The sequence below is a fragment of the Diceros bicornis genome, chromosome 28, assembly GCF_020826845.1.
Source record: "Diceros bicornis minor isolate mBicDic1 chromosome 28, mDicBic1.mat.cur, whole genome shotgun sequence".
In the NCBI taxonomy this organism is placed as follows: Eukaryota; Metazoa; Chordata; class Mammalia; order Perissodactyla; family Rhinocerotidae; genus Diceros; species Diceros bicornis.
The window spans coordinates 39,876,240-39,894,898 of NC_080767.1; the positions used below are offsets into that span (position 1 = coordinate 39,876,240).

The following is an 18,659-nucleotide window of genomic DNA, read 5'->3' on the forward strand; positions in this document are numbered from 1 at the left end:
TGAGGGGCCGAGTGGCCTGCCCAAGGTCACACAGCTGGGGAGTGGCAGGGTCTGAACTGCAATCAGGGGGTGTGATCCTAGAGAACAAAGGGTAGTTGCCACTCGACTGTCTAGGAGTGACCACTGCTGGCCACCCCTCTAGAAAACCGTCACGTGAGGCTGCTGCTGCCTTCACCACCTGAGCTCCCCTTTGTTCCTCCACGACAAATGGGGTCTCACCCACAGAGAAATGCAGGCAGCAGAGGGAAGTTTCCAGGCCCTGGATGCCATAGTGGGGGCCTGCCTGGTATTGCCACTCCATGCCGTCCCGGGCCAATTGCTGTGTGCTCACTCATTCATTCATTCACAAACATTAGCCGAGCTCCTACTACGAGCCACGCTGGTGCTGGGGATTGGGGAGCAGTCAGCTGGGCAGAAGGAGCATGAGCAGGAACACACAGCATGAGGTGCTGGGAGGGGAGATACTGGGGTAGGGAGGGGTTCCAGACATGGTCCATCTTACCTCTCCGGAACCCAACCATGACCAAAAGGCAGGTGTTGGGGAGTGAGAGCAGAGTTCTAGCAGTCAAGATCGTGGGTGGGGTAGAGGAGGTCTGAGGTGAGAGGTGAGGGGGAGAAAGGTGTTTCTCCCTCGCCTTCCACCTCCCCTGCATGTCACAGGATGCCACAGGTGGCAACAGGCACTTGCCTTTATACTCCACACTCTTCCCTCCCCTCTCCACCTCTCATGTCCCTCTGCCCCCACCCCACCAATCTCCCCCTCTCTGCCCCATGCCCACCTCCATCCACCACCCCTCTGCCACCTTCCCACTCAGAGCAGTGTAGACAGGTGCAGAGCTGAAGGGGGTGGGCCCCGCACTTCCCTCCTCGTCCACCACAGCTGTGCCAGGTTCCCTGCGGGATGCCTCAGGCCGCCTTCTAGCTGACAAACCCCAGCAAGTCTCATGTCCCTGATCTGTTGCAGGGACATGGTGACTCTCTGAGGTGTGGGGGCTGCAGAAGGTCACTGGGGGCAGCCTCCCCCTCTACACCTCAGGCCCACTCACAGCCCAAGGAGAAAGAAGCAGGTGTCAGCTCCCCATTGAGGACATTCCCAGAGGGCAAGGGGCTTCGAGCTGCACCTGCCTGGGGGGTGTGAAAGGGGCCGCCCAGCCGGCTGCACCGGGAGACCTCTCGCCTGGAGAAGAGGCGGGGGCCTTGGGGTCCAGCCTGTCACAAACAATTTCACAGCTGAGTGGGTTGGAAGCCACTGGGGCTGCCCATGGAGGGGAAACGCTTCCAGAAGCTCTGGTCAGAGTGAGAAGGACACCATGCACCTCTGGGCTCACCTTAGACTTCCCAGAAATGTCTGGGTTTTGTTTCATTTCATTTTGTAATCTGGATGCCTGACACTTAATAAGCACTCAGTGAAGACTGAATCCAGCAAAAACAGCTGCAGCTGCCCCTCTATGGTGACACAGCCAGGTGGTAAGCCCCACTCTTGGTTAGGAGAGAGACATTTCGTTGAACAGATGCATGAATGAACTGAGAGCCCCCCACTGCCTCACTTTCCCCACTGGACTGGCCAATGAACAAAAACCCTTTTGACCTCTTGGTGATGCCCTGGCAAAGTGTCATTTTGATAATGTAGAGAGACGATGCACACTTTTGTGATGAAAGTCCAGTTTAAAAAACCAAGGAGGAGGGGCCAGCCTGGTGACGTAGTGGTTAAGTGTGTGCGTTCCACTTCCGCGGCCCGGGGTTCGCAGGTTTGGATCCCAGTGCGCACCAACGCACCGCTTGCCAAGCCATGCTGGCGGCGTCCCATATAGAGTAGAGGAAGATGGGCACGGATGTCAGCCCAGGGCCAGTCTTCCTCAGCAAAAAGAGGAGGATTGGCGACAGATGTTAGCTCAGGGCTGATCTTCCTCATACACACGCACACACAAACAAGGAGCTGGACCTTCTGGGGTCACTAACCTGTTGATAAATGGGGTGCTGAACCCCTTTCTATGACTGTTCTTGATGACTGGCCCTCTGGCCCTTAGAATGCAACCAGCGCTTTGAGACCTGCTGCTCTGCTGGGCTATCTCGGCCCTGGCTTTCTCTCCGGCTGAAAGAGACTCCTACCTACTTTCCATAAGGAAATCTTTGTAGCAGTCCCAGTGGAAAAGTCAAAAGTTTGACTTGAAAAAAGGAGCTACTTCAAAAGCATTGTCAGACCGAGGTGAGGGTTCCTTTAAGATGCATAAATTACAGGGGTGTCCATTAATCAACCTTCAGGCAGCCCTACAGTGGGGGCTCCGGCTGGGGGGCACCAAGGGGACTTGTGGGGACACATGTGGGGGAGGCGAAGCGAATAAAATATACGTTGAATAAAAGGGTAAATTAATGTGTTTATTACTTACTGCTTGGACCGCGTGATTGCGTGTGTGTGTGTGCGCGTGTGTGCAGAAAAATGAAAGAAAAATGTAGAGTTTTTTCAATAATAAAAAGGGAGTTGCACTGCGGGGCCCCTAAAGCTTGTGAAAAATTAAACTCGACGGATTCAAACTGTCCTATTTCCACTTCAAAAGAGAAGAGGCACTGAGCTCTTCCCAACTTATCTTCAAACGCCCAGCACCCTAGAAAGTTTCTTTAAAAAAATAAAGGCTCCTGTTCCCCCAAGCACTGTACCGGTTACTGTACCCACTGTCTCTCCCTCTTCTAATTATACCCCTGTGAGTCTATTAATCAACTGGTAAATTATTTAGAGAGTCATGCGCTGTCTTCAGCTAGTACAAACACACCACATGCAAAGACTTGCTGGAAACGGGCAGAGGTCCCTCAGGGTCTCCCCTCCGCGGGAAGACAGCTTGCAGCTCACCAAGGCTGCACGGCGAAAAACAAGAAATAGCATTCCGCTTACCTCCTCAGATGGGAGGATTTACTTTGTCTTTCAACTCAGCAACTCTTTGCAAGTTTTTAACAAAAGAGAAAAGCTGGTCTATTGTTGAATCTTTAGTGTGCATTTAGTGACGAGAATATTAATTCCCCCTAAAAAAAGGCAGCACTTCAGCTGAGCTCTGATCTGTGCCTCCTGGGATGTGGACTCACGGAAGGCTCTCAAAAACGCTCATAATCATCCCAATTTGGGGCTGGTTTGGCTTGTTTGTGTTCCGATGGCTGTGTTTGCTACAGTGAGGTCTCATTACCAGAAAGGGTGCAAATTAGAGTCTTGAATCTCCCTCAAATCTCCTACTTCTTCTCAGGTTCTATTAGGCCATGAGGGACTTTCTCCAGACAGAAATATTTAGGAAATATGGGGCGTGCGGGAGGGGCACAGGTAACACTCGGTAATGATCTGTCTTCCACGTTATCTTTTCTACACATCAGGACTTGCGCATTTAGGGGAAAGTTATTATGCCAATTAAATCGCTGTTTTCTCACCTGAAAGTCAGTACATGTCTGGTGTGAGCAGCAAGGAATTTAGGCCTTCCTATAATTGAACTGCTTTAGCTGCTGGGGTTGGTTATAGAGGTGAAGTTAGGAGCTCATTGTAATTTGGCCAACAAGCTGGGCCAGCAGGTGTTGGAATGCATAGTTCTCCCTTCTGCCCCTGGAGAGACAGGTGATGTGAAAAGCTACAGTCTAATTCAAAAACCCCACTGCTGGGGACACGCCCTTGCTGGTGGTCCCCCAACCCGACAATCCCAGCATGTTCTGAGTGCAATGTGGATGGATCAAGATGAACATCTCACACACACAGAGCAAGACTTCAACCAACAAGGACAAGATACTCCTTTGGCTGTTGTAATATCTCCCCTGGGTAGCCAATCTCCAGAGAGAGCCCAAGCAATGTTCGAGAATGAAAACAATTACTAGAGCTGGGGTAGAAGGCAACTCTTCTGAACCAAAGAGATGGTGGTGCACCACTAATTAGACCCAGCAATCTGGAATCAGATTCCCTCTACTGCCAACAGCCACTGGACCATAATTTATGGCTGAAATACCAGAGACAAGGCTAAAAATAAAGCAGTGCCGACTTCTTTCTGATGGGCTGCGTTGAGGCCGACAAGGAGGGCTGGTTTTTATATTAAGCAAAAACTGGGGAACCAGACATTCCAATAAACAAAGACTGCTTTCCTTGGGAAGCTCTAGGTCCCTGGAATTAAGAAATATCACCTTCCACGAGACCCTTTGGTAGGAACGAAGCCCCAGGGAAGGAGCTGAGCACATCATTTGGAGGTGGTGGCCTGTGAGTCACCGATGATTTAAGCAGAGGTGAGACCTAGTCGCTCCTGTGTCTGATTTCAGGGAGAAAAAGTACAGTACACACATTGCCATAGTACATATTGGCAGTGGAGCCCATTGGCGCAAACCATCTAATTTTAAATGGTATGTAAACAGCCGAGAACTTATTTTTCCAAAAGCCCAGAATGGCTTTTACTTGTTTGTACCCACGTAAAAGTGACAGGAGCTTTCCGGCAGCTAAGCCTGCATGATTTGAGGCCTGGTTCCATGTGTCGAATGCAGCCCCAACTCCCGTTGACTGTAATGGAGGCTGCTGCATAAAGAACGCTGCGTGCAGAACCCCAGGGAATAAATTTGTTGTGTTCGCTGCAGCTAGAGTCGGAATGAGTTTAGGAGGTCAGACCTATATATTTCAAAGTCTAGGGCACAGAATAAGCATCTCCCCAACCCTCTGTCCACAGTGCCATCACCAAGAGCCTAAGATCAAGAGATTTAGGATGAGCTAAGATGGGGCCCTGGAGTCTTGTGCCCAGTAAATGGGGAAAGATGGGAAAACAACAGTTATTAATTTTGCTGCTGATTCAAAAAAAGGAGGTGTTGGCAGCACCTGTGGGAACAGAAAAAGAACATAACTAAGTCTGCAGAGGTCACGACGGGGATATAACATCATGAGGCCCCACAGGGGGGAATAAGAGGAAGTGTCTCCAGGGGGGAAAGATGACATCTGGATCTGCTCAGTTGAGCTGGTGGTGGTGGTGATGGTGACTGCGAGGGTGGCCGAGATGCACCACAATAACAGAACTGCCCGTCTCGGGCTTGCAGCTCCAAGGTGAGGAGAGCGGGCAAGAGCCTGCAACGGCAGGGATCCCAGTGAGAGACGGGCAGGAGGTGTGACCCAGTCAGCCAGCAGCCAGGAGCACTGGGCAGAGAGGCCCCAGTGGAGGAGGTCCAGTACCCAGAAGGGCACTGCCTGGTTTTGGCGGGTGTGGCGGGGGTGACTCTGGGTTTTTACAATGGGTTGGCTACATGGTAGGATGCTCCAGCAGTGACATCTGCCAGTTCAGAGATGCCAGGGCTCTGCCCCAGGGTGACGAGGCCACTGTGTCCTTACAAGAATCTCTGCCCCTTTAGCTGAGTTCCCTGAACCTTGTGGGCTTCTGGATTTCAGGTACGAAAACACATGCAGGCGGGTGGCCCAGTGCTGTCCTGTGTTCCCAGGAATGCTGCTGGTACCCAGGGCAGAGATATCTGAAACATGCCTAGAATTTTGAAGAGAGAAATCTGAGATGCCTCAATGAGCCCCTAAAAGGATAGAGGAGCAATCACTGTCTCCCTCTTCTGAAAGTTCTGTCAGTGGGTTGAAAGTGTTAGGGGATGTGCCACGCTGCTTGAGTGTTCCAGAGGGACCTCTGATCCCGGGGCAGTGCTGGGAAGATGAATTCTGCTGTTCCTTCCAGTCCTTTGCCTCACTCTTCCTGAGAGAGGAGAGTCACTCATCAGACTGGTCTTGTCCCTTGGCTCCCCTCCTCCACTGGCTGGCCCTCGCTCCAGTGTGGAGGACTTCCCTTCCCACTTCTGCCTCCACTCAGTCAGGGCTCTTCTAGGGAAAGGTCTGGGGCCAGTCTCCCCATCCCCAACATCAGAGTGTGGCCGTTTATTGGGTAAGAGGCCACCTCTGCATGAACTGGCTTATCCCCAGGCCTGGACTTGAAGGGCATGTTAGGAAGCCCACGTGTGCCCTCAGATCCCTGTTACATTCTCCATCCGATGCTCCCAGCAAACTCTGGATCTGTCTCCTAATGGGTTCAGAACTCAGGGTGTGGGGAGTGATGTGGTTGATTACCACCCCCAAACCCCAAACAGTGGTCCACCTCCACTTCAGTCCCAGACACTGGCGATGCTGGATACCAGAAGCAGGGGCCTCGGCTGGGCTGCCACCCACAGTTGTTCAGAGATAAGCAGGCTGTGGTTGGCTACACAGAGCTTCCATGTTCAGTCTGGCCTTCCCTTCGAAAACCAATCCAGTGGAGAATCATTTACATTTTCTTCCTGCTTCAGCTGGTGGTGAAGTGGGCCCCTGCCAGACCTGGTGGTTCCAGTGTTCCTCCTCTGCGAGCCGAGCGCTTGGTTTTTCTCCGCAGCTTCTCCACAGCCCACTAATGAGACCCTGTTAGTGGTTATGAATGTAAATGCATTCTTTGTTATCCCTGCGAGCTCAGGATTAGTGAAATGACAGAATTTATTGCTTCTGTTAGAAAGATATGATATTGGTTGTTGTTGTGTCTTTAATTTTGTAGGAAGTACCAAAGTATAAAGCTACACAGTCTAAGTAAACTAAAGGCTGTAGAGGAAAATATTAGCACAAAGCATCGAAGACTGAAGCTACCCACGTCTTGCTAACCTTAGAGGAAATTGGAAATTATGTTCTCAGTTTCCTTTGGATTCACCAAAAAAAAAAACCCAAAACAAAAAAACAACTCTGCCTCTTGACTCCCATTGAAAAGACTCCTTGGGTTTCCTTTTAGTGGTCAGAGAGAGAGAGAGAGATTTGAAGATGCTGCACTGCTGACTTGGAACATGGAGGAAGAGGCCTCTAGAAGCTGGAAAAGGCAAGAAAACGATTCTCCAGAGCCTCAGGAATAAACACAGCCTTGCTGACACCTTGATTTTAGGACTTCTGACCTCTAAAATTATAAGATGATAAATTTGTGTTATTTTTAAACCACTACGTTTGTTTCAGTAGCAATAGAAAACAAATAACCCGGCAATACCCAGAGACAGCGAAGAATGGAGAACAGAAGCATTCCTGGATGCTGATGGTAGGAGTGCACCTTAGTACAGTATGAGGAGTCACAATTGCCAATGGGCATTACCTTTGACCCAGTCCATCAGTTTATCCTAAGATAATCAAGGGTATTCACAAACCTGTGTAGGTATAAGAGTACGCATTATAGTATCATTGGAGGACTGCAAATTTGGAAACCACCTAAATATTTACTTTTTGTAACTTTATGTTGAAAATAATTCAAAAGTACAGAAAAGTTGCAAGAGGAGTCAAAGAATTCCTGTATATCCCTGCCCAAGATTCATCCATTGTTAACACTGCCTCATTTGTTGGTCACTGTGTTTCTTTCTGAACCACTAAATGCTTGTTTAGTGGAGAATTAAACAAACTATCATCCAGGCCGTACAATGGAATCCCACGCAGCAAAATTTAAAACAATATAAATCTATATTAGTGGGGAATTAAACAAATTATCCATGCAATGGAATACTGTGCAGCAACATTTAAAATGATATAAATCTGTTAACTTGTTATCACACTCATTTATTCAACAAATGTTCCTTAGGGTACCAATTACCACCCCCCAATCCCAATAAACGGGAAGCTGGCGTTGTTGGAGGGCAACGATGCTTGAGTGTGCGTCAGGTACCCTGTCACTGCTGCTGCTTGATACAATTACTCTCTAATAACAGCGTGCCTCCCTGGCACTGTACGTGCACATCACATCCGGTCCTCGTGAGAACCCTGCAACCTAGGCATTTCTGTCTCCATCTCCCCACTGAGAAGCTCAGGCTCTGAGAAGGGCCACATGGCTGGAGGGGGTGGCTCTGGGATCTGAACCAGAGAGAGAAGCACTGAAGCTTGCACTGATTTTTACTCGCACCTGGTGCCTCCTGCTTCTACCTCATTCTATTTGCCACCCCAGTGACTCAGGAATGAACAGACTCACTCACTGACCTACCCCAACTCAGATCATCGTGTCTGATGTGTCCGACTCCACCTTACTTGAACTTCACCCTGGGGACTAGAACTCTTAACGAGGGTTGAGAGGGTCAGGCCAGAACGTCATCCCCAGGGGGCTCTTTGAGCTGATGACTAGGAGCAAGCAGCCTATCCTCATGTGCTTCCTCATCAACTTACTCCATCCAGAAAAAGGTAGCAGAAGGCAATGAGCATTCTGCCAGGAGGGTGTCCCAGTCAACGCATGCATTGTCCATTACAGTGGCAGCTTCTTTCTGAGTTGATTTTCTTCACACTAAGTACATGTTCACATCAGACTTGATATAAGCTCATACTGATGGCACAGAGAAGCTATAGCACTTGACGCAAGAGAGCAAGACATGGGTACGTGGAAAATACACTGCCCCGGGGAAGAGACACAGGGCCTAGGGGAGCCCAGACATGAACTGGCTTTGTGGCCTCGGCAGCTCAGCCTCTTCTCTGTGGCTCATTTATGGACTCAGAAAACTGGACTAGAATGATCTCAAAGGTACCCTTCCTGGAGTCAGAGCCAGGGAATGCTTTCAGATTACAGATCACAGAGAGGGTCTGGAAAGATGATCTGGTCCAGCCTCCCCCATCCAACAGGTAGTATCTAACCCCCAGAAGACCAACGGCCAGTCAATCCTCATGTCTGCAAAGCTGTCTGAACCTTCTGGCTTCTGACTGCTGATTAAATCGAAATATTTGCCCACAGTATTTTTGTACACCAAATAATGAAGGATGTAGGCAGCTCTGTGGCCTCTCTTGGCTCTCAATTTTAAATGTTATCAGTTACGGAAAGCAAACATTCTTGAGAAACAGAAACATTCCAAACCTCTAGTGATAACGTAGCACGTCCATAAGCCCCCCTCACTTGGGACAGACTTGGAAGCCAAGAGGCCTTACCACGGAACCAAAACAGAGCCTTTGCTTACAAGCAAGCCCAATTTCCATTCCCCAGTTGTTTTCTCCAATTTGAGCCCCCAGGTGCTCAGCAAGCCTCACACAGAGCACTCTCTCTCCAGAGCCTGGAAGGTTATGGAAGTTACAGGAAGTGTGGCCTACCTGCCGTGTCCTTTTCAAAAAAGGGCTGGATCATCTCGCCAAATTTTGACTTTTCTGCCACGGCCTCTTTCAGCAGGTGCCCACAGCAGACTGGAGGAGAGGGACAGAAAGATACTCGTTCAATTTTAAATAGAAGGAAGAGTGAGAAAAAAAGAAACCCCAATGCTGCCTGCTGCGGGCAAAGAAAAAGGTCATTGAAAAAAATATAAAAGGGCTGTTCTGAGTGTGGGTGTGTGTCCCAGTGAAAGTAAACATCAAAAAGGAATTGGGAAATAAAAAAGAAGCTGAGGAGGAAGACGCGGAATGAAAAAGAAGGCATTTGGCAAAGAACATATTAAAAATAGACGGCAGGTGGAAGACATAATGAGGGAGGCTGCCATCACAGAGGCCCCTGCAGGGCCTCCGTTACGCCAGGAATTACTGAATGGAGCTCTGGTCGGTGTGGGGTTAACACTCGGTGGAGAACTGCTTGGAGCCGAGTGACGTGCCACAAGAGTGCTCATGCTCACCCTGCGATTATGCAGGGGAGGGTGGGGAAGCTTGTCTCCACAGCCCTTCCAGTCGGCAAGGCGTTTCCATGGGATGGTGGGGCCACAGAGAGGACCAGCTTATATAACAAATGGACTCACTCATAACTGATGCAGCATGCTGGAGTTACCCAACCCACAGCTGCTGACGCCCTTTGGATCTATGGTCCACGCAAGAAAGGGCCGTTCTATCCTGAGCCCCACTGTGTCCCTAGATCCCAGCCATGGCCAACACACAGGAGGTGTCAGTCAACACGTGTGGAACAAATAAACACAGGCTACGCTCTTCTTGGCTATGAAAGCCCTTAATAGCCAAAGCTGGAAGGTGCAAGGTATATTTTCATAAGTTGTTAATTGCACAGTCTTGCTTTTCCTAACTTTAAGGCCAGGAGGGTGTCTTTCTATATTAAAGAAACCAAAAACAATCCTAAAATTAACTGGAAAAAGTGAGTATTTAAGACCACAACCATTAGCAAAGATTTATTCCTCAATAACAACATATTTAATTCACTGTGTACATGACAGAAGTGATTATATCCAAGGTGGCTGGCAGCTTCACTCGCTAAGGGAAATAGAAGTAATAATAAAGGCCGATGGTAACTGAGACCTTTCTATAGGCCAAGCCCCGCGCTAAGTATGCTTTGTCTTATTCAGTCCTCACAAAAACTTGCTGTTTTTAGACAAGGAAACTGAGACTCAAAGAGGTGAAGGAACCTGATCTAGGCCACAGAACCAGTAAGCAGCAGCACTGGGATTCAAACCCAGGTCAGTGTGACATCAAACCCATACTTAGCTTCCGGTTCTGGCCAGAAAGGAATAACAGCTATCATATTTACCTTCTGCCATAAAACTGGACAAAATATGTGAAACAACTCTTTTCAGGCATTGGACAACAGACAGCACAGGGCTGTGATCCTTGAGAGAAGAGAAGCACACAAAGTGAGTCCCACATTCACCCTCCATTTCCACCTACGGGCACTTTTGAAACCACAGCACAGGAGAAGTGGAAGCCAAGCAGAGCAGTGGGAAACAAAGACTGGAGTCTGCGGCTCTGAGACAGCTGGATTTGTGGAACAGGGTGATGGAGAGGAGGGAGCTGTGCAGAGAAGGAGTTCCAGGAATCTGCACGGGGGTTCATTGAGTCTTTGGTCAGTGCAAAGCTGCACATGTGTAGGGTGAGACTCCACAATGCCTGGTAGAGAAAAGGCACTGGGAAGCTGTGAACTGAGTGGAGCGTCACACGGTGCTGGAGATGCTGGCATTCTGACACCCAAAGTGGGAGACCTTGCTGAACACCCCATCAAGCTGAGACTCCAGCAAGGCTGCACTTTAGTGTAGGGATGCACCAGCCCTAGAGGAAGCACACTCTATCCCCACCTTAACAAAGACTAAAAATAAGCCTCAGTGGCATCAAGTTGATCCTCCAGTAACTTAACTGCCTGTTAGAACTCAACTCTTTTTAATTCCATATTCTTAAAGCAGAACCACACAATCCAGACTCTCAACACTGTAAAAATCACAATGTCCAGCATGTAATAAAAAAGTACTTGAGATGTGAAAAACTAAGAAAACGTGACCCCTACAAGGAGAGAGAACAGGCCATAGTATCAGATCAAGAGATGACACAGACATCAGAATTGGCACACGAGGACTTTAAAACAGCTATTATAAATATGTTTAAAACTTGAAATGGTAGTTAAAGTGGGGGAACAGACTGGAGAATCTCAGCAGAGAAACAGAAACTATAAAAAAGAAACATGGAAATTCTAGAACTGGAAAATAAAATATCTTAAGTGGAAAAAAAATCACTGGATGGGCTGCAATCAGTGAATCTGAAGACAGAAAAACAGGCAATAAAAAGTATCCAAACTGAAGCAAAGAGAAGTGGAGCTGGGGGTGGGGGGGAGGGGGGAGTGGGACTGGAAAGAATGAATAGAGCCTCAGGGACCTAATGGACATATCAAGCAATCTAGCACACTTGTAATTGAAGTTCCAGAGAGAGAGAGAAAATTTGAGAACATAATAGGAGATTTTAAAAATTTGATGAAAAATATTAACCCACAGATCCAAGAATCTCTGAGATCCAAGCAGAATAAACATAAAGTAAACCATACCTTGATACACCATAGTTAAGTTTATGAAAACTAAAAATAAAGAGAAAACAGTAAAAGCAGCTGGGAGGGGGGGATGCTTTATAGAGAGAGGAACAATGGTAAAAATAATCTCTGAGTTCTCATCAGAAGCAATGCAAGCCATAAGACAATGGAATCACATCTTTAAAATGCTAAGAGGAAAAAAAACTGTCAACATAGATTTCTATATGCAGCAAAAACATCCTTCAAGAATGAAGGTTAAATAAAGACACTTTCAGACAGATGAAAGCTAAGAGAATTTGTCACCAGCAGACTTGCACTACAAGAAATGTTAAAGGAAGTTCTTTAGGCTGAGAGAAAATACCAGATGGAAACTTAGTTTTAAACACAGGAGTGAAGAGTGTTGACACGTGGGTATACATAAAAGCCTTTCCCCTCTCATTTCTTGACTCTTTAAAAAAAGACAAATGACTGTTTAAAGCAAAAGTAATTACAATGTATTGTAGGGTTTACAACAGATGTAGGAGTGACATGTACAACAACAACAGCACAAAGGCCAGGAGCAAGGGAAACGGAAATACACTCTGCAAGGCTCGTATGTCATATACGAAGACGCATAATATTAATTCAACATAGACCAGGGTAAGTAAAGGATGCATATTTAATCCCCAGAGCAATCTCTAACAAAATAAAGCAGAGATATTGCTTATAAGGCAATAGAGAAAATAAAATGGATTACTAAAAAATATTTGGTTTGTCCAAAAGTTGGCAGGAAAAGAGGAACAAAGAACGGATAACACAAATAGAAGACAAAAAATCAGGATGGTAGACTTGAAATCAACCATATAAAATTCCTTTAAATGGAAATGGACTATACACTTAAATTAAAAGGCAGAAAATGTTAGGCTGGATTTTTAAAACAGCAAGACCCAACTAAATGTCTATAAGACACATATTTAGAATATAAGACAGAGAGTTTAAAAGAAAAAGGACAGAAGATATGCCATACAGACACTAATCATAACAAAGTTAGAGCAGCTATATTAATATCAGACAAATAGACTTAAAGAAAATGAGTATTACTGGAGAGGCAGAGGAATATTTCCTAATGATAAAAGAGTCATTTCATCAAGAAGACATAACAATCCTTAGCGTATATGCACTTAACAACATAGCTTCAAATTACAGGAAGCAAAGACTGGCAGAGAAATAGACAAATCCACAATTACAGCCGGAGATTTTAACACACTTCTCAGGAACTGAAATAATAAGTAGACAGAAATCATTAAAGACATAGAAGATTTGAACAACACTATCAAACATTTGACGTCCTATTTGACATTTATAGAGCACTATATCCAACAACGCCAGAATACATATTCTTTTCAAGTACACATGAAATTCATCACTATAGACCATATGCTGGGCCATAAAAAAGTATCAATACATTTAAAAGGATTAAAATCATATATGGTATGTTCTTTGATCACAATAGAATTAAGTTAGAAATCAATAACAAAAAAAAAATCTGGAAAATTTCCAAATATTTTGAAATAAGCAATTGTTCATGAGTCTAAATAATACATGAGTCAAAAAAGAAACCATAAGGGAGATTAGAAAATAGTTTGAACTGAATGATAAAACACAATGTATTAAAATTTTGTGAGATGCAGCTAAAAAGGTGTTTAGAGGAAAATACATTAAGTTAAGTGCTTATATTAAGAAAGAACAGTTTAAACCCTGCCTACAACCACTTCACTCTACAATATCCTTTGAAGAGAATACTGTAATGGGCTCCTCTCCCAAAGGCTCAAAGCACCCAGGCTTTAGACACAAGCAGACCTGGGACTGTCCTGGGATCTGCCCTGCCTCACTTTGCTCACCCCTCTCTCCCTGCCTGGCAGTGACCACCTGGACCCTTAAGTTCCTTTCTTATTTTTTCTACATTTGCCCTATCTGTGTACCCAATGAAGTAGGTACTCAATGAGTAATATTAATAACATTTTAATAAAATTCTTCATGGTTGTTTCTGGTTAGAAAATTCACGCTTATTGCAAAAAAAAAAAAAAAATCAGAATTGTATAATACACCACTCTACAGAGATAACCAGTTTGGTGTATTGAGGTTCTTTCAGATTTTTTCTGAGCATAGACTGACACACTTTTTTAAACAAAAATGAGATGATCCTGTGAACACTGCTGAGTGACTTGCTTTCCACCCCTCCCCCATTTAACAACACATCACGGACATCAAGTTAATTTACAGGTTTCTTTAAAATAGCTGCCTATGACTCCACTATATGGGTTTACCGTCACTTAACTAATCCTCTTACGAACTGAGTTTGGGGTTGCCTCTATTTTTCATTATGCATCCTTCGCATCTCTTGTTGAGTATCTGAGTGTTTCAGTAGAATAAAATCTTGGGAGTATAAAGTCATTGGGCCAAAGAATTTGCAAAGTTAGCTTTTCAATCAATAGTGGCTTTTATCTTTCAAAGAATTGTGCCCGTTTATATTCCTACCAACTGTAAACGGCAGTCTTTCAATCAACCTTGTTGGAGTGAATGTTGGGTTGTTTGTTTGGAGATGTTTTCCCACGACTTAAAGGTTCCTAACGTGGAGATGAGAACCAAGCCAGGCAACGGCAATGGAGGCAGGCAGTTCTGGGTGCAGACAGGCCTCTGCAGAGACACTTCAACAGACAGCGCAGTGCTTGCCTCTGCCAACAGCAGGTCCCTTAAATCAGTTTACTGAATTCTCATGATGTCTTGTATTTATCAAGAACACCTTTGAGAAATGTGAACTTTCTGAGTTAGTCTCCAAATGCTCAATTATCAAAAAGAGCCCCCAAATGGCTCTTTTGTTACAAAGCAAAAACCATGATGAGCTTTTCTATTTTCATTTTTGGAAATATCTAGGCTGGTAATTTTATTTCTTCATGATTGGTGTACTGAAAACAATTTAAATTAAAAAATATTTTTCTTGAATGAAACTGTCTGCATAAACAATGGCACAGTGACAATTAGTTAAATAAAGCCCTGAGCTATATTAAGGTATTGCTGCTGTATTTTTCGGACCCTCCCTCTGCCATTAAGGCGCTTCTCACTATAACTCTTCACGTCCCTTCACATAACAGTCGGTGCAGACACTTAAACAAACATGGGTGCAGCTGCAAGTAGACTGCTGCTCGTTCTTAACAAAGAAGCCACCCAAAATTCAGTCTCATAATACTCTTAAGAGGGAAAATCAAAAAGAGAAGAAATTATCTGAAAAGTTCCATTATTTAAAAAAAAAACAGTGATGCAAGCAAAATCATTTTTTTATCCAAAAGCGTCCAGACTATTTTTCCATACTAATCAAGTCAGAATACCACTATTGAGTATTTTTATTAAAACACCAATACTACTATTAGTATTCTTTCATATGAATTAGAATAATTGCTCGGTTCTCTATCGTCATTTAGTGGGTATGAGTTTTGTCATTGATTCCTGGCTTGTCTCAGTGGCTTTGGAATTTTAAGTTGGAGGAGAACTAACTGAAAAGCATTTTTATTCAAAGTTTCATCCTTCTGGGGTGGTATATATATACATATTTGTGTGTGTGTATGTGTGTGGATACACATATATCTGCATGGTGTGTATGTATAATTTGGCGATATATATATATGCATATTTCTATATTTAGGGGTACAGGTCTTGTATTTTCTTGGTAAATAGAGGTTATTCAGGCTTGTGGAACACTGGGGGGGCAGTGCCTTGCACTCCCTCCAGCCGCCCTGCGTGTCTGCTACAGCTTCCTCCTCCTTTCTAGCCCTTTATCCTCCTGAAGGCAGGCTGGCATCCGAGACCGCCTGGGACCACCCCGGGAAAGACCTAGAGAACTGATTTCAATATTTTCTCTCCTCCTGGTAAAATATTTATTGAAACTGTGCTGAGCGAGAAGTCTTCCTCTGGTTCAGAAATTGTTTGCCTGTAAACACGCTGACCTGGGTTGGGGAGCCAAACGAGACCACAGAAAATAAATAAACAGCAGATCCATATTATGCGAGAGCTGCAGTTTCATGGGAGACTGCAGGGGCTGGACGAAGCTCCTCTGGTGCACAGCACAGAAAAACCACTGCTCCAAAGGATATAAAAAATGATGACTAGAAATTGTTCCGGCTCTTTGGGCTGTGGACATGTTTTTATTGGTTAATGTTTTCATGGCAATATTCTTCGGGAGGAGAAATCCTTATCCCTGCAAAGATGGACTAACTGAAAATGGTTCAGAGCAGAGAGCAAGAAAGAGAAGTGATACTGGTCTCCTTCTCACCACCCCATAAAACGGGAAAGCTTGAGAGGGCAGCAGACAGGGGAAGGCTCTGGAAGCAGGGTGGCTGCCGGGGCACTCACCGTTGACGAGGCCGTATTTCTGGGCCAGGAGAGCAGCCTGCAGACTCTTCCCACTGCCCACAGGCCCGCAAAGCAGCACCCTCGGGGTGAACGGGGCATTAGATCGACGGTTGGTTTGGACATAGGTCAGAGCTGGAAAGAAAGGATGTGAGAATAATAAAGCCAGGTCCTAAAGAAAGGGAAACCAGCTTACAACACCTGTGCTTGGGCTCTTTTGGGCCCAAGCTCTCTTGGGCAGTAATTATTTCTCTCTTTTATAGCACCATGGAAACCCTCTGTGCGTCAGCCGAGTGGCCACAGGCCGAAGCTGCGGGGGAAGGAATTATGCTTCAGGCCTGGGCACCAAGGTGAGGAGAGGGCAATGAATCCACAGAAGCCGCCCTCTGAGCACCACCCTGGAATTCCTCTAAACACAGCGAGTGCGGCACGTGCTCCCTCCTGGCTGAAGCGGGGCTGGGTGTTGTTGGGGGGCTGGTCCCAGGACACAGGATGCACACTATTGGGTTGAGATGTTTCCACATTGAGTCTGGGGTGAGCCCCTAACCTGAAGCCCCGGGACTGGGCCAGTCTCCTAGTGTCAGATGCAGGCTTTGATAAATGCATCAGGCCACGCGGAGGCCTAGCACGCAGGGACTTCTAAAGGACTCAGGAATTGGTGGAGAATAATTTGCAGTGGCACTCCGGTGACACCAACTTTGTTTCGAGTCTCCAAAGAGGCAGTGATCAAATAGGTCCTGGGAGCGGGTGGATGCAGCCGCACGGGCAGGCCTGTAGTGTGCCCCAGGCATGTGATGAACAAAGAGGTGCGGAGACAGGAGTGAGCATCTCTAACACTGAGGTGACCGCACCGTGGGGGGCACGGGATGCCAAAATCTACTGAACATCAAACCAGGTCACCCCCACCCGAGCCCAGACGAGGAAGTGTGCGAGCTGACTGAGGGGGCCGTGGAAGGTCAGCCAGTCAGCACGTGACAAGAGGAGCTGCCCGCCGGCTGAGGCCCAGATCCCCAGCCGCTCGCATCAAAACGGGGTCTCCCTCCCCAGGCCTGCCTCCTGCCAAGGACTCAGACCATCCTGTGCAAGGTCAGCCGTGGGCAGCCCGGTGACACCTTTCTGCCTTCGGATGGATTCCTCCCTGGGCTGGGGGCTGAGCCAACACGCTGCCTTCAGGAACCGGGCCTCGCCGAAACCGTCGACAGGTGCGGCAGGGTTTGCCAACCTTGCACTCTGGCAATTTTGGGCACATCCTTGACATCTACCCACCAGGTGCCAGCAGCACGCTCCCAAGTTGTGACAACCACAAATGTCTCCAGACATTGCCCAATGTCCCGGAGTCGGGGGCGGGGGGACACGACAAAATTGAGAACCCCTGGGCTATGATCATTGTGCAGATTTTGAACTCTTGAATTTTTATAGGACTGTTTAATTGGAAGGATCATTAGAGAAACTATAATCCCCCTCAGTTTAGAACTAAAGGCACAGTAAGTGAATCGACTGACTTCAAGGTTGTGAAGCTCATCATTACCATCATCACTAGCATGTATTAACTGCTAAGCTAAATACTCCATAGGCGTTATCTTATTTGATCGGTGCAACAGTCCCATGAGGGATGTATTCTCGTCCCCATTTTACAGAGAGCTGGCAGGGCTGGGGCAACTCTCCCAAACCCACTGCCCTGGGTAACCTTTTCCACCAGTAAGAATAACCCGGAGAAAGCAGTTCAGGCACGGTTCTCTTTATCCTCAGACCTTCCATGCTCTGGCACATCTGAAGAGCACAAATACTACAGGCAAAGCAGCCTGCTTACAAATGACGCCTAATTTACAGTAAGTAACTAAGTTAATTAGAAGTAATGATCCCCCAGACAGTCTCAACATCTAATTATTCTTTTTAAAAATATGTGGTTGCTGGATGCACTGCAGAGAGATTTAAAAAACAACACAGAGAGAATTTTGCATTCCAATTTTCAATTTATCTCTCTGCATTATTAATTAATAATAATTAATATTCAGACACTCACATTTTTATTTACAATTCCAGGCATGAATTCTTTATGAACAATCATATGAACTTTTAAATTTAATTAAGTAATTTGGAAGTAATTAATGTGTAAATTCAGAATCATGGCATAAGATAAATGTTGTGGTTGTTTATCTGCAGAGCACAGCATTTGCTACTAAAGACCCTTCCAAGATGCAAAATCACTGGAAAATTATAAGCCATCCCCGAGCCTGGCATTTTTTAAAATAGCATCAGTTTCTAGACATCCACCTGGTGGCTGGCTGACCCCCTTTGGAGAGTGAGGCCGTGCCATTTCCGGGCTCTCAGCAACACAAAGCCACTCACGCAACAAGCCCACGAGCAGGTGGGGGCTGGCGGGGGCCCGTGCAGGGAGCTCAGAACCACATCCCACCAAAACCAAACTTTTCTTGAAGAGATTGGAGAGAATATACCAAGAAAGGCCATTGTAAACTGTCGAGCGTCTTCAATACCTGCGGTGATATTTTATTGTGTCATTTACCTAGCATTGCATGGAACGGGAACACTAGCCTTGGAGACAACCGAAGCTCAGTGAGACCTAAAGAAATTATAATTCAGCTGCTTCAG

The 18,659-nt window shown here is 46.2% G+C and overlaps 1 protein-coding gene across 7 annotated transcripts in view; it reads right to left on the bottom strand.

Moving 5' to 3' along the window:
* Positions 1-18,659, bottom strand: part of AK8 (adenylate kinase 8) — a 124,529-nt gene that overhangs the window by 62,453 nt on the left and 43,417 nt on the right. For all 7 annotated transcript variants that reach the window (XM_058524379.1, XM_058524381.1, XM_058524378.1 and 4 more), the window contains 2 exons: positions 16,053-16,184; positions 9,044-9,133 (listed from right to left, as the gene is read on the bottom strand). In XM_058524379.1, the coding sequence (XP_058380362.1) occupies positions 9,044-9,133; positions 16,053-16,184 (222 nt within the window). The remainder of the gene's footprint in view (positions 1-9,043; positions 9,134-16,052; positions 16,185-18,659) is intronic.